Source organism: Vidua chalybeata, chromosome 15 (genome assembly GCF_026979565.1).
Source record: "Vidua chalybeata isolate OUT-0048 chromosome 15, bVidCha1 merged haplotype, whole genome shotgun sequence".
Lineage (NCBI taxonomy): Eukaryota > Metazoa > Chordata > Aves > Passeriformes > Viduidae > Vidua > Vidua chalybeata.
In genome coordinates, this window is record NC_071544.1 from 12,847,710 (window position 1) to 12,872,111 (window position 24,402).

General features: G+C 43.3%; 1 protein-coding gene across 2 annotated transcripts in view; it reads left to right on the top strand.

Moving 5' to 3' along the window:
• The window catches only part of GRIA1 (glutamate ionotropic receptor AMPA type subunit 1), a 119,701-nt gene that overhangs the window by 81,582 nt on the left and 13,717 nt on the right, over positions 1 to 24,402 (top strand). For both annotated transcript variants that reach the window (XM_053956464.1, XM_053956465.1), the window contains exons 9-13: positions 570 to 680; positions 1,641 to 1,847; positions 2,982 to 3,352; positions 19,038 to 19,236; positions 19,733 to 19,980. In XM_053956464.1, the coding sequence (XP_053812439.1) occupies positions 570 to 680; positions 1,641 to 1,847; positions 2,982 to 3,352; positions 19,038 to 19,236; positions 19,733 to 19,980 (1,136 nt within the window). The remainder of the gene's footprint in view (positions 1 to 569; positions 681 to 1,640; positions 1,848 to 2,981; positions 3,353 to 19,037; positions 19,237 to 19,732; positions 19,981 to 24,402) is intronic.

The following is a 24,402-nucleotide window of genomic DNA, read 5'->3' on the forward strand; positions in this document are numbered from 1 at the left end:
TGCCCAAATCCCTGATTATTATTAAGCAGAATTTAACCTTAGAGTTCTTCCCTTTGCAAGTGTTCATAACCCCAAACATTTTGACACTGGTGCAGGACTGGGCGAGAAGTTCTGACTTGATTTTTTTGTCCTGGTATCTCAAGATGTCCCAAAAGTCAGTCCTGTATTCATGCAGGCTTTGAGCTGCAGGATAATTTTTCATCACCCTCTAGCACCTGCACCTGCAGCAGGCAAGGTCACCATTATAATAATTTTGGAAGTCACACAGGGAAAGTGTGAACTCTCTTCGTAGGCATGGCAATAATCACCAGTACAATGTGATAAATGTTTTTGCATGCATACAAGCACTGTGCTACTGTAGCATATCATGCACATTATAATTTTCAGGCTGGAGGCACAGTGGGATGGGGAATTTCCCTGTCCCCTCACCAAAGACATGAAAAATCAGGAGAGCAGATATCTGACTGGGTATGAACATGCAGAGAAGGTTGATCTGGATTGGATGACCCTGTTACTGTATTTTGGTTAATATTCCAAAGACATATTAATCCTGGTTTTGTATTGGGCAGATTGGTTATTGGAATGAAGATGAGAAGCTGGTCCCAATAGCTGTAGATACTCAAAGTGGCAACGAGTCTACGAGCCTGCAGAACAGGACCTACATAGTCACAACCATCCTGGTGAGTGCCATAACTTCCATCCCAGCTCTCCCTCTCCCCCATCTCCACGATGTGCAGGCTCTCTCTTCCCACTTGTGAGCCCTTCTTTGTATTATATAATTTTAATAATAGCAACAACAACAACAACAACAATAATAATAATAATAGCACTTACTGTTTCCTGCCAGCTCCATAAAGGTATCTGCAAATTGCTGTGGCTAATTTAGTAGGTATTAAAGAGCTCTCATTCTTAAGTGTACAAAATACAAAAGATTATGACAAGATAGTAGAGGCAACAACACAGATAAATTAGGAATATTGTACCTGAGCTCTGTATTTATCCCACAGAATGGGGGCTGCAGTTTTGGGAAGGATAAGCTGTTTTGTTTGGAGAGGCTGAATCATTGCTTTAAAAGCAAATCGCCTCCGTAATCATGAAGGAATAATAGGTACCCCACAATATATGGTATCATGTATTGTGTCATTGTATACTCCTACCCTGCAGAAACGTGAAATATTAGTAATTTTTTTGTTGATTGCTTACTGGGAGTCTGCAGAGAAGGCACAATATCCAAACTGAATTAAACACTTTAAGTCTCTCTCCTGTCCAGCAGATTTGATTCTCCCTGTGCCCATGCAGGCAGGCATGCCTTTAAAAACTCACAGCTCAGATACATTAAATACCCCTTGCAGAACTACACTGAAAGGTTTGTTGCCCAAATCCCAGCAGCTACTCCATTCCCCTCAGGTCCATCACTGCAGGAGCTGCACACAGATTCTGCATGAATAAAAAGAATATGCCACAATAAAAAACAAAATCAGACTTTATACCTTCTAGAATAAGCCCACGGTGTGTTGGCTGTGTCCCTTGGCACAGGAACACAAAGCTAGGGCTTTGCAGGGTGACCAGAAGCTGGCCTACAGCTGGTGTGCACCTCTGGAACGAGGAGTGGGGCTCAATGCTGCTCTTCTGTGTGCCAGGAGGACCCGTACGTGATGCTCAAGAAGAACGCCAACCAGTTTGAGGGCAACGAGAGGTACGAGGGCTACTGCGTGGAGCTGGCCGCCGAGATTGCCAAGCACGTGGGCTACCACTACCGGCTGGAGATCGTGCGCGACGGCAAGTACGGAGCCCGGGACCCCGACACCAAAACGTGGAACGGCATGGTGGGAGAACTCGTTTATGGGGTGAGTTTCCAACCTCGACATTTAGCTCTTGGTAGCTGGGATCACATTTCAAGCGCCAGAGTTAGAAGCAGTCCTGCCCTCTCTCAGCCTGAGCTCTCCAGAGGACTGCAGCTCAAACAATCAGCCCAAGTAAAATGTTTTAATTTAGGGAGAGACAGCACATTCTGTGCCTATGGAAATGTCAAAATGTTTCCTTTCAACAGTTCCAAGATTCTTTTTCTTTACATTTTTAGAAGAACAAGTATCGAAAGGTCATACTTTCCCATGGGTAGAATCTCCAAATTTTACTCTATTTTATATTTGCATGGTAATGGCAGGATGACAGAAGAAAAAGATTTCAAACACTCAGCACATGAGTGGTGAATAGAAGGATGAGATTACTTTCTGTCCAGCCACTCATTTCTATCATCAGGGATGTACACCTGCACCCTACACTTCTAAACCAGGTTTGGTGTGGTAGTTCATGCTCTGTGATGTTTAGGTCATCCCTCAGACAGAGGGGTCTAATTTCCCTTTCCCTACAAGGGAAATCATGCAGGGAACATCAGCCCCCAAGTCCATGTGAGACTGTGTTGGAGTGGGGATGATCTGTCTCCTGATGGCAGCTCCGCTGTAAATGCTGCCAGCCATTTCAATGCATTTCCCTCTCCATTTTCAAGATGGACTTCAAAATTAGTAGAAATTGCATATCAGTGTTGCTGGAACATTTTTCCTCTTCTCCTGCATCAGTTATGCAATCAAAAGACAGTTCCTGATGGAAGTAAACATCCTGACATCTTTTTTCAGGAGATTGGCCTTTCCTTGCCTCTTTTGATGTCTGGATGATAAAGCCCTTTTAGAGAAAATCATCTTCATCATATTGTGACATCAATGGATAAATCAGATGAGAAGAGCTGGGTGGCTGCGAAAAGAAAGTGCTGTGATTTCAAAACAGATCTGGTAATCAGTAGTGACAAAATGGAAATAATCCACCAATATTATGGGCTTCTCCTTTTTAACCTTCTTCTTGGAATTGGTTTTGTCTGATTTCTTCTGAGATAGAGAGGTTAAACAGAGATCAAAGGATCATACACTGCATTTAGTAGATACATTTTATTCCCAGTCTGAAAATCTCTTTTCTGTCTCCTTTTTCAGAGGGCAGATGTGGCTGTGGCACCATTAACCATCACCCTTGTTCGAGAAGAAGTTATAGACTTTTCCAAACCATTCATGAGTTTAGGTATATCAATAATGATAAAAAAACCTCAGAAGTCCAAGCCAGGAGTTTTTTCCTTTCTGGATCCTTTGGCCTACGAGATATGGATGTGCATTGTTTTTGCCTACATTGGAGTGAGCGTTGTCCTCTTCCTGGTGAGTCGCTTCAGCCCTTATGAGTGGCACACTGAGGAATACGAGGAAGGACGGGACCAGCCAGCCAATGACCAGACAAATGAGTTTGGGATATTCAACAGCCTCTGGTTCTCCCTAGGAGCTTTCATGCAGCAAGGATGTGATATTTCTCCAAGGTGGGTTGCCTTCTCCAATGAACCTTCTTCCGGTTCGCGTGGTTTAATCTTTCTGCGTGCTTTGAAGCTGAACAGGTTCTACTTTGAGCTCCCTTCCTGAAACAAAGTGTAGTTTTGTGAACCAGTTACAGACTCAGAAAGGATCCAAAGGTTCACAGGTCTCACAGCTGTGAACTTGGGACCCACCATGAAAATACCATTTAAATTTTTCTTGGGGAGTTCTTTTGAGGGGATTTGCAGTAATTGTAACAAGCTTTTCTAAAGCCACCCAATTGCAATCAAATTTTGTCAGTTTTTTATTTTGCTGCTACTAGAAATAAGATTATTCTAGCATTATAAGGAAGATAAAAACTTCCTGCAAGGCAGGGAGAAATAATACAGTAGGTGCCTAGTGAAAGGCTATATGGTCTGTGTCAAACATTATGGAGCACAATGAGTGGCTTAATTGTTACTGGCCTTTAAAAAGGTTAGAGAAAAACCAAGTTGCATCCTGCTTCCCATTTCAGCCAATAGTTCTGCTGCCTGAATGTTCAGTAGGACCCAACATCCAAAGTGTTCCTAAAGGGACTTTTTGGTGAATGACTCTTGTGATTTACTTAGATAATTTTTCCTTCCTTTTGGAGGCTTTGTCTCCCTTCTCTTCAAAGAAAGTTTCATCTAGAAATACCCATCTTATGGGTGAAGACAGTGGGCAGAGGTTGATTTCCAGCCTGCTGTGGTGGCATCAAAGCTCAGGGGATGAGAAGGAGGCACAGCTCCATCAGCAAGTGGAGATAACTTCGTGCAGCTCAGCACAGCTCCCCTGGGATGGCAGGGAAGACTGAGCACCAGCTTTTTGGCTATCAGATGCCAATTTATCCAAATGTTAATGAGCTTGTGATAGCAGGGAAATAACAGTCTACAGGGCACTTTGACAGTGACAGCCTTTATGAATATGTTTTATTATCCGATCATTGATTAGTAGGAGGTCAGGCAGAGAATCCAGAAAGTCTTCCCAGCAGAGGGAATTTCAACTTTATTGCTGTCTTGTAACCAGCCTCATGCATTAGGATCAGGTTATTGTGATTTTTATTCTTATTGTTGTTTTTGTCATCATTACTTTTATTTGGGAAAGAGAATGTCTTCCTTTGAGGTCATTTCAATGGCTGGTTTCTGATCCAAGGAGGAGCAGGGAGAGGTGAAAAGCTGAGGCTTTGAGGAATAGCAAATTTTTAATAAAAAGTGTCAGGGAAAGATCAGTGGGTTTCATTCAGCTAACAAGATTTGCCCTGGCTAAACAACATGCTTTGAATCACCATTTCAAAGTGTGGTTTTATTGTGCTTTGAAATGGGAAATGCGAATTATTCCATCATCGTTATTTTAATGTTGGTTGATTTAATCATCCTGATAATGAAAATTACAATTTCATTGAAACCAATATTTTCCCATGGAACACAAGAGCAGTTTCTGACTGCTACAACTATTGGCAAGATGATAAAAACTTAAAAATTAAATACGGGAATTATTATAACTCCCAGTACTCTGAGTACAGCTCCTTGAGATGGTTGTAAGGGGAGAGGGATATTTCTGTGTGATGTGAAAGCCAGGAGGAAGCAGAAGAGTGAGAATTTCTGTAGGATGTTGTTGTGCAGAAAGGCTCTGAGCCCGCTCCCTATTTCACATGTATTTTTCACACGAACCCAGTGCAGGATTTCTGTGACACATCACTTAGAAATGAACACTTGGTAGAATGACACTGTGGGCAGGTGGGGATATCTGCTCCATTCTAATATATTTCCTATGTGGTTGCTTCTAAACTTATCACTACTATCTCTCAGCATCTCCCCAGCAATGCATTAACCAACATAAATAGCTTCTGTTATACATCTGTTCTGTCATTCTCTCCCCAGCAGAAAGGAGCAAGTGCAGGGGTGTATTTTGTTTTTGTAGAGGTTTTTGGGTTGTTTATTTCAGTTTTGTTTTGGAAAGGACCAGGGGAAATTTGTCTGAAGGTTTTTTTTTTTTTTTTTTTTTCCAGAGCGTGCTTGTTTTAAGTGCATATGCCACTATGTATTTATCATTAAAAAAAAAAAGAGTAAGATCAAAACCGCAGACACATCACTCAGCACAGCGGGTGGTGAGGTTTGCAGCAATAACTTGCTCTTGTAAATGTGCATTCCTCAGTCTCAGACCAGTCCCCAGGGAACTTCAATACCCCAAAGAGACAAAAATTTGCTTTTGAAGGAAAGTGTTGTCCTTTAAAAGGACAATCTTACTAGGCAGAGCTTTAAACAGGCTTTTAAGTACACTGGGGACAACCTACCAAGGACTTTAAAGACACACTGTGAATTTGGTGACCTGTGGATGGCCAAGAGAGAGCAGAGGTGTGGGTTACCTGTTCACAGCCTCTTTGCAGGAGGTCACCTGGCATCCTTGAAGCTCTGAAGCCTTCATGTCTAGGCATCGACTGGGTGAATGTGACAAAGGGCAGGCAGTAACCAGTCATGCAGAGTCCCAGCTGGAGCTGGTGGCAGTCTGTGTTGTGCCTTTGGATGCTGAAACATGAGCATGAGCAAGGAATCCATCCAGGAATGACTCAATGGTAAATGCATGGCTTCAAACCAAGGGGGCTGCGAGCTCTCAGACATTTCCCACTGGAGTGAGTGTCCACCTTCTGCACCATCACTGACCAGTGGCCCCACTGGGTGTGGAACAGTCCCTACCACGTGGACTGATTTGTCCTGGTTGAGGTGAGACAGCCTCTGGTTTTGCCCTTAAAGCTTTCAAAGCATGGGCTGGTACCCAGCAGGGTCAGGGAGAAGCAACAGCTCGGAGCTGTGCACAGCTCCAGAGGGACAGGCAGGAATCAGTGACTCTGAAATGGGCCATAAACCATTAGGCTTTGCTAAGTGCCACCTTAGCTTCAGAAAACAGTCATGAAATTGCAAAAGCACTCATTAAACATGAAATACAGACCCAGAAAGGAGCTTCTCAGAGCAGGCATCAGAGGTAATAAATAACCCACAGCCAATAGCGAGAGCCTGCAGAAAGAAAAATGTGAAATAAATATGACTCACATTGTACCATTTCCAGATCTGTAATTTGATAAATTGTCTTCAGAGCTTAAAATAACTGCAGTGTGTAGCAGCTGTGGGGGGTAGGACCTTGCTAAAGTCTAGCACATTGCTGCCATTCCTCACTTAGGATGGACCTGAGGCCTTTGAGAAGGAGACTGAGGGGATGCTTGGGCTTCCCAACCTCCTCTGCAGCAAAACAAGGCATCAGAATTTTTCATCTTCTCCATCATTTTCTGCAAAATAAATAATTTGACTGTTGTGAAAAGGATGGAAAAACAGGGAGCAAAATAGCATCTCTTGTCAGCTTCCTATCTTGATCTTCTATTTTTTGTTATCACAAAATATGTTGCTTCATATAGTTTGAGTCCAAAAGCGACTTCTTGTATATTGAAGACTATTAAATTTAATCCAGTTATTCTTCCTGTGACTGAGAAAATTTATGTTTGACTAAAATGAAATACATTTGATTAAAACAGATCTTCCAGAAAGGCATTTATTCTTCACTTGAAAATGTCATGAGATAGAATAGACAGTTACTCTCAGCTGAGTTGACTGCAGGAACCTTGTCCCATCTCAGGTTTGGCAGGTGGATAAATATCACACAATATCACCTGGGGAATGCAGATATCATTTGTGCCTTGCCAGAGGAAAATTAAACAAAACTCTCCAAAAATTAGCTAAACTTCTTGGAGCCTCTCTCTATTGTTGAAACAAAAAGGATACGTCTTCTGAATTCAGATCAAAATCTACTGTGAGTAGAAGGGAAGTGCATACTCATATCATGGCACACTAGGGTACCTTGTCATGATACCTGGACAGCACAGCTTGAAATCACTCATAATCATCTGTCTCATTGAGAACAGAGCTGCAGATGTCATGGTCAGCCTGTGCTGGGAGTGAAATGGTGGATGAAGCTTTCATCCCATCTGGATGAGCCTGGACAGGGGATGTTTTGGGACAGGGAGAGCCTCTGTGCAAGGTGGGACCACTGCTGGGGAATGCTCGGGTCACACCAGAGTGCCCTAAAGACTGTGGAGTTCAATATGTGCAAGGAGACATGGCACAAGGTTCAATCCACCCTCCAGCTGGCTTGGGATAAAGAGTTAACAGGGTCTTCAGTGGCCTGCAGAGTCCAGACCCAGAGGCTTTGCAGGGTGCAGTGGATTGTGCCAAGCAGTGACTCCAGCGGTGTGTGCCGAGCAGGGAGGTTTGCTGGCAGAGATGATGAATGACTGCACTCCCAGGCAGGAAGGAGAGAGATAGATGCTGGCTGCTCTCCAGTCCATAGATACAATCTATTATTTATAGACACCTTGTGGACATCGTTATTTGTTTTTTGTGACATGGAAACAGTGCTCTGGCTGATCTGTACTGTGTGCTCGTGTTCACTGCTCCTCCTCAGTCTCTCTGCTGCACTCCATCAGAGTGGCTTGTCTGGGGAAGAGCAAACCAGGTATTTATCATGTACCTGTAATTAATTCTGAGCATTTTCCTCTGCTCTTTTATCTGTTTATTTACATTTCTTTTTAGCTCAATTGAAAAAAGTCACAGGATACTTCAGATTTTGAAAGACAGCAGCATTTTAAATTTCATCAAGATCTTCCCAATACTGAAAGGCTTTAGCCAGTTTTTGGGCAAAATCTAAATCGGAAATTGATTAGGAAAAAAAAAGTTGTGGGGGTTTTTGGGGGGTTATTTTGCTTGGTTTTTTGGGGGGGTTTGGTGTTGGGTTTTTTGTGGGTTTTTTTTTTTTTTTTTTTTTAGTGAGAAGTTTGATTTGGATTTTTTTCAAGGAAATTATTTCTGTTCCAGCCTTTGTAAACTTATATTTGCAGGGTACTTACTTATTTCGCTAAAAATTTAGCATTAGAGAAATTAGAACCAGCTGCATTTAGCAATCAAAAGGAATTTAATTCCTTCCTGAAAAGAAGGCTGAGCAGGGGTATTTATCTGATGACTCTTCTTGATTTCAGTGAGTGTCTTCTCTGACACTCCAAGCATCTGCCTTGGAAATGGCCTCAAATTGCACCAGGGGAGATTTAAATTGAAGTTTAGGAAAAATTTCTTCACTGGAATGGTGGTCAGGCATTGGAACAGGCTGCCCAGGGAAGTGGTGGAATTGCCATCCCTGGAAGTGTTCAAAATGCGTGTGCATGTGGCACCTGGGGACGTGGTTTAATGGTGAATTTTAATGGCAGTGCTGTGGTAATGGTTGGACTCAATGATCTCAGAGAGCTTTGCCAGCCTTAGTGATTCTGTGGGGACCAAGCTCAGGTTCATTCATTTGTGGTGGTTTGCTTGAAGTGGCTCATTTGCTTGAGCTGACTTTCTTTGAGAATAAAAGTAAGAAAATCGGGACTTCGACTTCTGGAAAAGTCTCCTTGCCTTATAAAAGTGATTGCAAATGATGTTGCAATTATCTCTACCTGGCAGAGTTAATTATGTCCAGGGAGAGCAAATTCAGGTCACAGGGTAACAGCAGCACTTGCAAATCACCAGGAACTGATGACCATACTTATTTCTAAAACGCACTTAACCAGGGAAAGGTACTCACCAGAGGAACTGCTTGACAAATTGCACAATATCCAACTAAACAGTCCCCTTTGGAGTCTGCGCACTTCCATGGCAACCAGAGCGTGGCAGCCAGGGGAAAATGGAAATTCTTTTAAAATAATCATCCTTGCTATCCTTTTTCTTTCATTTGGAAAGAAGGAAGAAATAACCAACCGAGAGAGCATTGTTGGAAAAACGCAATTTCTTCTGTAAAGGAAGAATTAGTCTTTTGAATTTGCACACACTGCCATCTGAAAATGTCTAAATGCTGCAGAGATAATGAATGCTTCCTCCACTGACCTGTAAGTTGCTTCCTCACGACGCTTTTCCTTTCAGGCATATCTAATCACTCTCCCACAGTTCTGACTTTGGGCCTTCAGCATTGAGGTTGCTGGGGGACAGCAAGAAATTTGCTGAAACTCCCCCCATTGAGTGACAGATTCACTAATCATTCCGCCAGCTGTGTTTAAAATAAGTCATCAAACACTTCATCTAAAAGCAGATATATTAGCCTAAAAATACTTTTGCAATTTCTTTCTTCAGGACTAAATAAATGTTGCTCGTGTTTTTTGTTGAAAACAAAGTTGAAAATAGCAGGGGGGAAAGTTCATTTCCCTTTTTTTAAAATCTCTTGGGAAGTTTTATGTGAAAGAGGGTAGATTTGGAATAGATATTAGGAAGAAATTCTTGCCTGTGAGGGTGGTGAGGCCCTGGCACAGATTGCTCAGAGAAGCTGTGGCTGCCCAATCCCTGGAAATGTTCAAGGTTGGGCTGAACGGGGTTTGGAGCAACCTGTGAAAGGTGTCCCATGGCAGAGGGATGGAATAAAATGAACTTTAAGATCCCTTTCAACCCACACAATTCTGTGTTCTCTGACATGGAACTGGAAGGTGCTGTTTGTGTTTCTAGTGCTGGGCACTGACTCAGGAGGGTGAGGAGCACTAAGATTTACAGGGCTGCCTTCTGACACTCACAGCCTTCTCCCTGACTGCAGCAGGAGACTCTCTGAGCCTCCAGGGACCCCCCTGTTACCCTGTACTTGGACTTGCTGATTTTCAGTCAGTAAGAGAAGCAGACTTTTTTCCATTTCCTTTCCTCTTGATAACGAGTTATTCCTGAGCAGTCAGCTCAGCTGGGCTTTGCAGTCAGGACTGTGTGTGCTTGTGTCTCTCTAATAGTTAGGTCGACTGCCAAGTGTTTTTGTCAAAGAATAAGGGTTGTGAGGAGCTGAACGGCCTCCACCTCCCTTAGGTGGTGTCCTCTGCCAGGCTGCCTGTCACACGCTGCTTTAATGTTGGCACTCCAAAAAAATATTGTAGCTAAGATGGGAAGCCCTGAGCATGTTTTCACAGGGAAGTCCCACTTAAATAACTCTTCCATATGCCATACATTACTTTTATCAGCACTGAGATATCATGTGCACACTCACTGGATACACATTCGAATGAGCTTTGAACTCCTTGATTCAAATGCTCTGGCTCACAAAACACAAAAAGCATCCACAGCTGCTCTTTGCTGGTATCACCCCCACAGCTGGCCTTCCACTGGGAGGCTCAGAGTTCTGCCTTTATTCCATTGGAATTTGGCTTTTATGGGACCTCTTCTGCTTTAGTCTCAGATTTCATCCCAACTACTTGTCCTTGTAACTGGGGAAGCACCACACCCCCTTTTCATGAAAAGTTCAGGAATACATTTGCTCACTGAGCAATTCCCATTGTAACACCCCAAAATGGTGAGCAGGCAAAGACAAATTTGTTGAAATAGGACAGAGATACTGTGTTATCCATTGTGAAAGGCTTGAGGAAGTCAAGTAAGTGGGAAAAGCAAAATGTGGGACCCGCTAAGAAACTGGGGCAAAAATTCTTGTGTGCTTGAGTGGGGTCTGGAGTTGGAGAGGGCAGAGCCTGGTGTCACCTCTGAGGTCCTCCATGCTATCTCGGCCTTCCCTCCATTTCCACATGGATCAAAGGAGCAGCTGGAGAGCAGCTGGAGAGCAGCTGATTCGTATGCTCAGATGGCAGGAAAGGGCACACAGCTCGTGCACACAGCCCTTCCCTTAAAGAGCAGCAGCACACTTGATGGCATTCAATCTATTTAATAAAATCGTGCAGTAATTCTGATTAGTGCCTACCCAGAAGAGTTGCTGCTTACCCTCGGATCCAAAGGCTAAGCAGCAATAATCCAATCATGGTAATCATAACTTACTACTTTGATCTTCAGATAAAAGAGTCTGTAGAAGTGCAAAAGTGTTACATCACCGTTATTTCGACAACTTCAAAGCATGTTTTATACACTAATGAATTCTCCCAACTCAGTCTGATGAGGAGTAATAGAAGGAGAGTGTGTGAACAGAGGAGTAGAAGGGAAAGAGATGAGTCCTCATGTGGTGAAAGGAAAAAGCAATAAAATAAGCACTTGTGCCCTGTGTATAGGTGTGAGACGTGATGAAGAGTCCACGAGGGTCCAGCTGCAGGAGCCAAGTGCACAGGATGCTCTCCCATAGGAGGAATTTTCTCTTCTCTCATTCCTTGAAGCTTGCAATAAGAAGCAAAATCTCAGGCAGCAGAGAGGAAAACACAGGGAGGGGGCAGCTTTTCATCTCAACAGTGCTTCTGAGGCCTTAAAAAAAAAGATTTAAAAAATCACTAAATGGATCCTAGCACGTGAAATAGGGGAGAGCAGAAACACTGAACAACGTTTTCCTTTCACAGTTTGGGAGTTTTAATGTTACAACACAGGCACACCTGTGCACATAAAGCTCTTCTAAAAACACTCTCTGGGGAGGGCAGATTCATTCCTCACCACTTCTACAAGAGATATAGTATTTCCCTGCACAAAAAAAGAAAGGCTCAAAACTGAAACTAGGGAAAATCCAACTTGTACGGTCTTGGTGAGGAATCACATTGAAAATTAGAAATAAGAGACTAAATGAAGGGAATATTTGGAAATATTGCCAGAGTTAAGATCTTCCAGTGCAGAAAATACTCTCCTTCCAGAGCAAAGCCTTTCTCTCATCAGATTGGGAAATCTGACGAAAGACAGGAAAAAAATAAAGCAAAATGAACCAAGGCAAGATATTTTGGAAGAAGTCTGAACTGGGCTGTTGTAGCATTATTGCCCAGAAGTCTCAGAAATGGAGCTCTAGTTTGAGCAAAGGTAGATGGCTAAAGAGGATCTTGGAAAAATGAAGAACTGATGGCATATAATCCAAAATATATTAAATCTTTGGGGAAAAAAAAAAAAGCTTTTTCATCAAGTAGACTTTGAAGAAGAGACCATATGGAATCCAGCAACTCAGTAAAGGACATTGGCACAATAGGCTGTTGCTCAAAAAGAAGGATGAATGCTGTTAAATTTGGGGCCATCTGAGGTTGAGGAAGTTCCTGAATAATGAATCTCCTGGGGCTCTCCAGCAACTGCTTCTGACAAAATTTTATGCTTGTCACCTTGTGAGTTTTTCTCAGCAAAGTGAACAAATGTCATCAGAGTGAGAAAAATACATGAAGAGCCTTTTTTATGGTGAAATTTTTGTTCAAAGGCATGACAAGAGTTGGGGTTTTATTCCTTGTAATGATAGCTGGCAAAACAGCAGAAGAGGGATGACTTTGCCTTCTTCTGGAGCTGCCAAGCAGCCCAAAGTGACCACGTGTTTTTCAGCAAATCACTATCTAAACATTCATCCCTTAAACCACCCTGTCTGCAACAGGGAGAGGCACGCTGTGTTGTATTTCAGAGGATGACAGTGCCTGTCTTCAAATCTACCTCTCTGCCTTTCAGCTACACTCTTATTTTTTCTTAGGGTCCCACCTCATCCCTCTATCCTGGCCCTGCATTTGTACTGCTTTTAGCTGCCCTCTGGAGGAGCTGAGTGCATTATCCTGCATTTTTAGGGTTAAACATCTCATTTCATCAGCCAGGGATGCTGTGCAGGGATGGCAGTGAAGGATTTACCTCAGTCCTGCGGTTATGCTCTGTTGGAGTGTTTTTACGGGTCCTGCTGAAGTTGAAGAGGGCTTGCAGCCCATGTCAGTCCCAGTTTGCTTGGCCTGTAGTGCTTCCAACACCCCAGTAGCTGAGCCGGTGAGTTGTGCTTGTTGAGAATCCACAGGCGTTGTTTTGGGTCAGTCGAGGACACAGAAGAGCACAACCTGCAAAGTGCTGTGGAGTTCACACATCACCCCCTGCATGGCTGGGCCCATTTGGTGCTGCCTGTGCCTGTTGGAGTTGAGTGTCTCAGGAAGGGGAATTGGGCAAAGCAGCAGCTCAGAGGTAAATTCCACCTGGTGGCCATAGCTTCAGGCCACCCACCCAGGACAGATTCATAAATGTGATTCATCCTCTTCTCCCACAGCTGGGAACCAAATTAGAGAGACGGAGTAAGCTATCCAGGATTCCATAAAGTAGCAGGGCTTCACAGGGAACAGAAAAACCCAGCTCCTGGATGCTAGTCCTCTGATTAGGCTTAGGCACCTCTTGCCTGTCAAAATGCTAAGTGAATGTCTCAAAAACAGCACGAAGCTGCTCCTGCAGTCATGCTTATACTTAGCACTGCAGCAATCCAAGGCCCAATGAGTGGAGAACCACAAGTGGCATGATGCATTTCTGACTAAGCAGGAAAACTCATTTTAGAATGAGGTTTTGCCCATTAAAGGGAAATTGAAGGGGGAAAAATGCCAACATATTCTGCAAAAGAAGAGATGAAACAGTAGGAGAGAGAGCATACACTGCTGTCCAAAGCCATTAGCTTAGCAGAAAGAAACAGTAAATAAACCATGGTTTATAATTAACGCCTCACAGATATACATCCCCCCATTGAATCTGGGAGATCCTGTGTATTTGCAGAGAGCCCATTCAGTTGATGCAATATTTACACCATGAGCATCCACAAGGCCTCTTCTTAAAGGCACTTCTGCTGGGATTCCATAATCCATGCTGCCTCCTTCCAGCACGTTGGCTTTGGGCTCAGATAGACAAGCAGGGTTTGCCTGAAATCACAAGAGCAGATCTCCAGCCCATATACAAAAGTTAAGAAACCCTAATTTTTTTTTTTTTTTCTATTCTCTTTAACAAGAATTAGAGAAAGAAAACCAGGACAGAGCCAGCATGGGACTCCCAGTACCTGTGCACTCTCAACTTCCTTACCCTGTCTCCCTGGTTAGTGTTACCCACAGGGAACAAAATATGCAGCTCTTGGCTCTGTAGAAAAGTTGTGAGAGATAAAGAAAGAATTTGTACCTCTGGGAGAGGTAAATGAGAGTATCAGTGGAAAACATTCTTACTTCTGTATTTGAAGAATACTTCTGTATTTCCTGGCACTGCATGTTAAAACCCAGCACTACAGTCAGGGCTCCAAACTCTTGTACCAGGAGCTAGGAATCAATAACAAGTAAAAGCAAACTCACATGGCAAGAAAATTAGTAATGCAGCATAAACAGAGAAACTTGCATTATGATCCCTTGAATTTTGTGGCCAACAGTTGTGAGCGCATTCAAAACTCTCCATGGCACAGCAGAGAGTAAGAGGATAAGAGCTCTGCATTCTGTACTTGATGGATGCATCCAGAGCTGATGCCAACTCCACAACCCCACATTGAATTTCTTCCTTTGCCTTTTGAGCAAATCTGGGGTTCTTGTCAGGAACAGAAGTAAAGTTGGTGAGACCAACCATGCCAGATGGTCTGTGACACAGAGGAAAAGCAAAGCTCTTTACATTGACAGAGTTTAATATTGAAAATTTGCTTAAAATAAGAGCAAAACTGGCACAAAATGTTTGCAATTAATCCACTACTGAGTCAGATTTCAGGCAGAATCATGGAATTGTCTAGATCAGTATCAAATTCACAGAGTAATGTCAGAGATCAGAGACTCAGTGTGGGTAGAAGACCAAAAGTGGATTTGACCCACAATCAGTAGCACAAGCACAGAAGAGCTTTTCTTTCAACAGTTTTGCATAAATTCATTCAGTGACAATTATGTCAGTTGAGCAAGTGAGCCTTTATTAGACTTGAATTTAACAGCAAATCTGGGAAATCCTCCCAAAGCAACTATGGCTCCAGGATCCCAGATTTGCACTTCTAATTAAAACGCTGTCAGTTTAGGTGTAATTCTCCATAAGGAATGGATCTGGGGAGGGGGAAGGGAGAAGTGGGAGAGAACTGAGCTGGTGCTTGAACAGTTTTATTCTGTATATTTTCTGATGATCTTGTTAATTTTTTTTTTTTTTAAATGTATTGTTCTCTTCTAATAGATGGCAAAGCAGAAGCAAACTCCTGCTGGCTTTTCCTATATTCCATGAGGATAAGATCAAAGAGAAAATTGTTTGATCAAGGATTGCATTTTGTTTTAAGAAATGAGATTATAGATGCATGATTTTCTATTTCTGTATAGTCCATCAATGCTAAGGCTAAAATATTAGAACAAATCTCTTCCTGGGAACAAAGGGAACTTACAATTCCTTTCTGTGGTCCACTGGTAAAATGCAGTTATTTTTGCAAGGAAAAGTTTTTAAAAAGTCATGTAAGTAAAAAAATCAAAATTATTACTTTCAGCTTGGCCATCTGCAGTATTTTTATTGGGCAGATTTAAAATAGCACATTTCAGAATTATCTTTTAAATTATATATGCAGTAGATAAGGATATAATGTACTATAGAAGCTGAAAGTTATTTGTAAGAGAAAGCAGAAACAAAATTGTTTACCATGTTAAAATTATACCATTTATCCTTTCAGAAATTAAACTATAAGTAATAGCAAAAAGCAAAGCTTGAACAGACCCAAACCAACTATTTTCATAGTGCTACTTTTAGAGGACATTTGCAACCATTATATTTGCATTCCAAATGAGAATATTAAGGTTTTATTTACAATTTCAGACTTTTCCACGGTCCTGAAATCTTGGTTCCCAGCCAGTTCTAATTTTAAGTAGATTCTGCACTGTGGATAATGAGGGCAGAGTATTTACTACTTACTCCTGCAAGGGTAATGATGGAAAGGAGCATCCTGTTCTTGCCAGTTCTGGGAGGCACAGGCAGGATCCCAAGCCAGGGAGAAGAGTGGGGTGTGGAATTTTACACAGCACAGGCAGGGGTAGAAGAAGAAATCAAGACATCTTAATTTGGATTGTGTAGTAAAGAATAGTCATGGGGAAGAAGAAATAACACAGGTTGAAAAAAGTACAGTCTGGTCTATTTAGATATTTTACCCCTTTTTGTACCCCATTCTTGAAAGCCTCTTACACTGTTAATCTTGCTTATTTTAGTCCAATTTTTATTTTTTAGACCCTGCTATTTGCAAGGATTACAATGATAATGAACATGAATGAATCCAGAGGTCAAATAGACAGATCCAAATATCTGATCCTTAGCACATCTTTAAAGTCCTAGCCAGGGTGCTCAGTCTCACCTTAGCTCTGCAGGGGGCTGAGTTACTGACTGCTTTCCACTCAGCAGGGAGCTGATTCCTTCATCTTATGCTTGAACAGGTACAGGGACACTTCCTCATGCAAGAGGATTAAAACCCCACAGGACCCAATAGTGAAGAGAAAAGAACTCGAGCCAGGGCTCAAGCTGCAGAACATTTCTGTTAGTCAAGTGCAAGGTCATGTTTTGTTACCTAGCTCCAGAGTGAGACTTTCAAAACCTCACAGTGACTCCAAAGTACAAGATGTATCTATTCCTCTGTGACTGCTCTTACTAGAGCATAAACATAATTCTAAGTCCCACTGGTTTTTGACCAGGCTTTTACCTCCCTAGTGTTGAAGTCACTAATGTCAGAAATCAGACATTATCTCCTAAATTACAAAGGCACTTGGCAAATGTGTCCTGTGATGGAGGCACCGCTGTTCATCTGCTGGGTCTACAGAAAAAGCAGAACAAGGTGGTAACAGACATTGCCTTTGCAATCACTTGCCATGGTAAGCAGGCATTGGCTCAGTCTAAACAGACAAGAGAAACCCAACTTGTTCTGTTTAGCCTGTGCTCACTGCTCCTGAGCCAGGATGTCACATGGGACCACATCTGCTGGTGTGGTGTTCATCATGACTATCTTTACATTCTTTATTGAAGTGCTCTGTCCTCCCAGATTCTTCATCACTGGCCAGCTCTCCCTTGTGCTAAGTGCTGCACAGCCACGGAGCAAAAGGGCCGTGTCCTGTCGATCCCATGTGCTCAGCGTTTTCTCTGCTGTGCATTTCAGCAGTTTTGGTTCACAGCTTCCAGCTCCAAGTCAATCCAGCAACGAGAGCAAACTTTGCCCACTAGCAGTGTCAGCAACAAAACATCACACTCACGAGGCCCCTGCCATGCTGGCAGCCCTAGCAAGCTGCTGATCTCCTCTCCTTTTCTCCACAGTCTGTGAGAGTGAGCACATCCCTCCTCCTGCCACGAGGAGGAATGACTAGCACCAGCAGCAGGGACAGCCCAGATGAAGCCAGTCCATGACGAATCCTGCCTGCATCCTTCTGTCTCCCTGGGGAAAGAAACAGCCCCTTCTCCCTCTTCCCCCAGCCCTCCCTGTTACCGTCCAGGCTCAACACCCCGAAGTTACTTCTCCATGCTGTCAGTGCCAGGTGTAAGGCTGGGAAGCACAAGCCATCTGCAGCTGAGGGCAGGCAGCCCCCTGGGATTAGCTGCTGGTGAATATCACCAGGATGTTGAGGGTCTGGAGGCAGGGATCCGGCTGACTGCAGCTGAAGGGATTGAAATCAGTCACAGAAATATCCCAGCTTCATCAGGGAGGAAAGGCTTTATAATTTGCAGCTGGAGATGAATGTGATTATTTGCCATGCAAATGGATTTTGCCAGCTCAAAGTGGCCTTCATCAGCAGAGATTGTTGTATTTGACATTATCTGGTTACTTTTGTTTAATGCTTCTGTGCCTTTTCTGAGCGCTTCCTTCCCTGAGCACACATCATCCAGACTAATTTTCTTCCTCTTCCTCATCAATCTGAAGATGTGTGAGTTGAATCTATAGCTCCCTCCCTCTCCAAATAAGAAACAAATGGTAAAGCTGTATGTGCTGACAGTCCTGCAGGCTGAGTGTTCTCTGCAGATGGGATGCAAGATGGTCACATTTGTCTCACCTGACTTTAGCCCTTAGCTGGACTGGGATATCTCTGTTACCATCCCATAAACCATATTTCTGCAGAGTGACTCAGATCAACAGAAAGACAATGCTGAAACATGATCCCCTGTGGAGAAATAAATGGTGTTTCTCACAGGCAGGTCCTCCTTAGTCAGGCTGTCTGGCTTTATCAAAAAGCATTGTATGTTCCCTTCTGTCTGGGACAGTGCTCTGCATCTAGAGAAGGAGCATATAAATAATTTAGACAGAATGCCTGAATGCTGACATCATCTTCCACTCTTAAAAATTATTTGAAAAGATTTTAATATTAATGCCTGCTTGACTTATTTGCCTCTATAGCTATCAAATGGTTACAGTTAATTGGCTCTTTGATTGCAGACAGTACAAAACACCTAGATTTTAAAGCATTATTATGAACATCTTGTCTAACCATCTGCTGAATACAAAAGAGAGAATGTCAGTAGGCAAATTATTCATTAAGACCATAACTCCTCTCTGAGCTTCAATATGTCTTAGAGAAAAACGCAAGGGTTGTTTTTTTAATTTCAGGTGATGGAGGAGCTCTCCCGAAGATCACAGCTGGGTTGTGTGTCTGGTCTGGTTCCATGCTGGTGCTCCTTCCTGCCAGGGGTACATGGCACAACAGAGACCTCAACAGAGGCATTGCTGATGGGCATTGCCCCCTGCCCAGCTAAACTTCCTCATAATTATCTCCATGTCTTATTATTAATACTCTGAAAACAATTGAAAAGCACAGAAAATTCTCTCTGTTTATTGCTAATTTTTTTTCACTGTGATTTTTTTTTTTATCCCCACTCTAATTACACCGACACCTTTAAAAACAAATTAGGAGCTGAGACAGACATCTGGCTTCCTTGGAAGCAACTGAAGAGCATGACTTTGGGTAAATGGCCATGTAAATGATGGTCCTGCAAGAGCAAACTGCACCTTTCACACCTTCCCCCTGCTCCTGTCTGACTCTCCTCTCTGTCCCAGGTCTCTCTCCGGCCGCATAGTGGGTGGCGTCTGGTGGTTCTTCACCTTGATCATCATATCCTCCTACACAGCTAACCTGGCTGCCTTCCTCACCGTGGAGAGGATGGTGTCTCCCATCGAGAGCGCAGAGGACTTGGCCAAGCAGACAGAAATCGCCTATGGCACCCTGGAAGCTGGCTCCACTAAAGAATTTTTTAGGGTAAAAAGGAAACTTTAATGCAAACATTTTTCTTAGCTTCTTGTTTGATGAGTCCTCCAGGTCCGTCCTCCCTCGTCCTCAGCTCAGGTCTGGGTTTTTTTCACTTGCTTCCCCTCACCATGTTACAGCCTGCCAGAAGATTGGCAGTGTCTCCAGTGCATGTGATATTCTGTAGTTGTGAACACAAATATGGAATATCCATGAGCCTCCCCACGTTACCAAGGACCTGCTCTGAGCAACTCCAAATGAAACCGTCTCCAGATTTCCAGCTTGGCTTGCCCTTGGTTTGATCTGCAAAATCACTGTGCACACGAATATGGGCCGGAAAATCAGGGATTGATCTGGGCTGTGGTGCAGGAGTGGTAACATCCTGTTACCCCTTTTGGCTTCCTTGGCCCGTTTGATGTGTGGGAGTGTGTTCAGTCCAAGCTGGAAATCTCAGGGGTCACCCAAACCTCTGTTAACTCTTCTGTTGGGTTTCTGCTGTCCTACGCAGCGATCCAAAATAGCAGTGTTTGAGAAGATGTGGACATACATGAAGTCAGCCGAGCCCTCAGTTTTTGTGAGGACAACGGAAGAGGGGATGATCCGGGTGAGGAAGTCGAAAGGGAAGTATGCATACCTCTTGGAGTCCACAATGAACGAGTACATCGAGCAGCGGAAGCCCTGCGACACCATGAAGGTGGGAGGTAACTTGGACTCCAAAGGCTATGGTATTGCAACACCAAAGGGGTCTGCGCTGAGGTAAGTAGCTTGGATTTGCTTCCTTTTGCCAAACCACCCAGCAAATCAATGTATGCACACAGTTCAAACTCCATTGCCATGTTAATCACGAAAGCTTGGGGCAAGGAGGTGGGGGAGGTGGAGGAAAAAGGGTTGTGACCACTTGCAGGGAAGTAAAATGCCCAGCTCTCACTGAGCAGCAATGGGAGTGTCTAATTCTTCAAGCCCTGCATTTGGAAACTGGATCCTGGCTGATCCACTTGCTATGAATGTGTCTGCTGTATGAAGTGATGGCAGGGGGCTGCTGTGGTGTAACCATTGGTTTCACAGAGCTTTATCCAGAAGGGACGCTCATCCTGTGCCATGTGAACTGCACAGCTTTGCAGAGTATGGGATTACCCTGGCTTGGATCCATGCTTGCAGAGGGAGTTCTCATGGGGAAAGCATTTTGGTGTTTCCTAAAATGAAATGCTGGTTTAAATGGTGGGAAGTCCATTTGGAAAAACCCTGCAAAGGGTGGGCATTTTCATTCCCTGAGTCAATTCAGATCCCAGCAAGCACCAAATTTATAGCAAGTCCAAAGGGGTACAAACACTGCATTTCTGAGCCCAGACCTGCAGCTGCCATGTGCCTTTGCCTACTGGCCTGTGAAATATCTTCAGAGACCTTCCTCTAAAAGGATGAGCTCTTTAAGAGCACAAACCCAGGCCTGAGTTGTTAGCAGAGCCTGGGCACTGCATACAGCTGCACTCCTGGATGTGAGCATCCATCATGAAAACTGCTCAGAAGAGCATTGCCACAGTCCACAGGCTGATATTGTGATCTTGGACACATCAGAAGTGGGTTCCTTCTGGCAGCAGCCATGTCAATTCCTCACGTTACAATCCTGAGGAACATGAGTGCAATGGTTTAGTAAACCATTAGATTACCAAACCAAACCATGAGATTACCAAACCAAACCATTAGATCTCAGGATCTGTAGCATTAAGTAATCAGAATGATACTCCAATGTATTTCATTAGTTACTGAGTTAGTTATTAATGAAAGCATATTGACCTGAAGTATATGTGTGGTCTTATAGTTGTTTGCTAACATAACCCAATGCAGAGACATTTAATCCATGATCTCTGGATTTCTAGAAACCAGATTATTACCAGATGACCATTTGCAGAAGGGTCTGTCTGGTCACACAGTGCCCGAGCCAAAGCCAGCCCAAAGAATAAAAGGTGCACCAACTGGTAGTGGAAAAGATCCAAGGATTTTGATTACTACAGTTCTTAGGTCAGGTCACACTTGACTGAGCACTTCCCATATCTTTATATAACTTTAGAAAAGTTGATGTGACCCCCTGCAGGTGACAACCTGCCCCACCAGTGCACGTGGTCCAGAAGGAAATTCTTGCATCTAGCGCAGTTCAGGCTCTGAAATGACTCAGGTACCTCCAGCTGAAGGTGGACATATTCTCACTGCTTTGAGATGCTTTCTGTTGCTCACTTTCCAGTGTTTGTTTTCAGTCTTGCAAATATGGAAATTAGGATACAGGGATGATTCTATTTAATTAATTACTTATTTAAACATCAATCTTGGATCCTAATTTTGATATTATAAAAACAAACAAACAGGAACATCCTACCTGTCTTGTAATTTTTGGCATGTGAAAGAGCCATTTTTCATACTTCTAAGAAAAATAAACTACAAGAAAGAAAATCACATCAATCATTTTACTTTTGCAACTCCAAACGTCCCTCTGCTAGGCATGACTCCAAAAATTTCTAATATTTCTTTCTGTTACCTCTTTTTCATCCTGGCTGCATGTAGAACAAATTTCTTATGGGCCTAATGGCAAAGGAGGAATGCTTGATTTTCCATCTGATGGTGTTTCTTTGGAACAGTTCCCGTCCATTTTTTGTCCCATTGTGTCTGTTTTGTTCCTGTTGTTTTAACTGTTTTAATCTCAGTAGTTCCCTACAGTCCTGATGTAGTGTCTGTTTTCCCCCCGGGGTCCTGCACGTGACAGGTTGCCCTGAGCAAGGTGACGTCCCTGAGGCGTCTGTCCAGCACGGTCATCCTGCCTCTCACTCAGTCTCCATCTTCACTCACTTCCATCCACAGAGCAAAAGCTCTGAGCCAGGATTGCAGGAGGTTTGTGACCCAGGTCTATCTTGTATCAGGTGTGTTTCAGAAGCTGGGCATTGTAGCTAGACCAGTTTTCCTGTGTTTAGGATAGCTGGTTAGGAAATAATCCTAGAGAGAAACTACAGGAACATTCACCATATATTTTTCTTGCTTCTACATGGGCAAACAATGCCAAGATGCTGCCACAGATGAATGAAAACAAGGCTGATAATCCAGAAATAATTCTACATGTGGTAGTAGGTGAAAACAGACTTTTCAGAAGATCAGAATCTTTCAGAAGATTTGGTCTCTTGGACTGCTAAAAGCAATTACTTCTTCCTCCTAGGTGAATCTGGCTTTGAATATCTTTTGGCCTCCAGATGTTAAATTTAGTTGCATTTAGGCATGTCTGAGAAGGGCAGTAATGGGAGGACAGAAATTTCACCTTCCAACACCAGCGACTTCAAGCTGTGATCCTGCCTGACATGAGATGACATTTGCCTGCTGCAAAACACACCCATTTACCCAGCAGAAGATCTTCTCCACTGCTGGACAAGTGATCATAGAGAGGAAAAAAAGACAAATTATCCAAGACAGGGTAAAGAAAACCCAAGAAATTCCCTGTAGGTCTAGACTCAGGGACTAGAGAGGTTTTTGAGATGGCAATCTGTGAGAGCAAGTTCTTCAGAGCAGCCATATTGACATTAAAGTTCCATAAAACAGAAGCTAGCTTTCCTAGGGTCTGGGAGTAAACACAAAATGTTCCCTGTTAAAAGCCCACCTTCATTCAGGACCCCAGACTTTTCAGTCTTCCATCAAAATACAGTCAAGATGTAGTACAGCCTGTTCTCCCTGGGAGCTGGAGAGACAACTGAAATGAAGCTTCCTAGGAAAGAAAAAACATAACGTTCAGCACATGGCTCCAAAAATCATATTGCTGATAATGTGCTCAGGGAAACAGCAATACATTTACTTTGTTAACACCTTGTACCCACATAGAAGCTGCAATGCATTTTGGCTCATTAGTTGACTAATTTTTCACAGATGGTTCAGGCATCAGAGTGCTAAGTAACCTGCATGCTGTTTTAGAAGACAGAGTAATTATGATTTACTTAGTGTCAGATTCTTTCTGGATCTACACTCACATGTTCCCATTTGGTTTAAATGCAAAGTCAGGCTCTGACCAAAATACTGTTAGAGTTGAAAAGGGAAAATATTCAGCCACCTTCAAATCTACACCTTCGCCTTCTCTTGGACTGGTAGCAAGCTTGACTGCATCTGGATTTTGCTTTTTGAAGGCTGGATTCTGCCTGAAGGAGGCTCCCAGTCCTTGTGAAGGCTTCAGTGCTCGGATGGAATCCCAACAGGCAGAGCCATGGCGGGCTCATGGAGGTCAGCACATTCCTCTTGCTCACAGTCAGGCTGATTTTAGAACTGCAATACAGGAGAACAGCCCCCTTGGCAAGGGTTTCTTGCTGTGGCACAAGTGACTAATTCTGAGATGGGAGCTGCAAGGTCCTTGGCCTTTTTAAAGAACTGTTTTATTGACATTCAAAGTGTGTTAACATACAGTTCATCCCTCCACCTCTTCCATAATTTTTAAAGCCCTCTCATGTTTGTGCCTTGCTGTGCCTAGCTTTGTACTTCTTTCTCATGCAATGTCAACACCAGCATTGAACCTGATACTTAGCACCCAAAAAAGAGCTGTGCCCATGTGCAGAGCCTGTAAAACTCACCACTGCACATCCTGAGTCGAGGTGCTGCCTCAGATGTTCCCCACTGGAGCAGTGAGATGTGAACAGGTCTGAAGGCAAGCTGCAGCACAACTTGGCTTTGTAGGCTGTCCCAAATCTGGATCACTGGTCTTCCTTCTGAATGGTAGAGTCTGCCCAGCATGAGACTCATGCAATGTTTTCTGTGTCTGGGGAGATGCATCTATGAAACATTGCATCCAAAAGTCCCAGGTGTTCCCAGGTTTGTGCATTTTAATGGTGATGCAACCATCCTGTGACCTGTTGGTAACATGGCAATGATATCACAGGGCATACAGGGACATTCATAGCTGACCACCACTGTCAACACTGAAGGAATTCCCTTCCCAGAACATGAAAGTTTCTTAAGTCCCTGAGACATTGGGAGCTCTGGAAAACACTTGAGGGGGGGAATGCAGACCTCATCATCAGATGAAATAAGATGACCAGGTTCTCTGTTGTGGTAGCATAGCCTTTCCACAGGGCTTCAGGAAAAGCAGTTTTTACTACCGCTAGCTGGGGATCTGCCCCTGTGTTTCATACATGTCTGAAGTGTATCCCAGCCATATGTTAATTT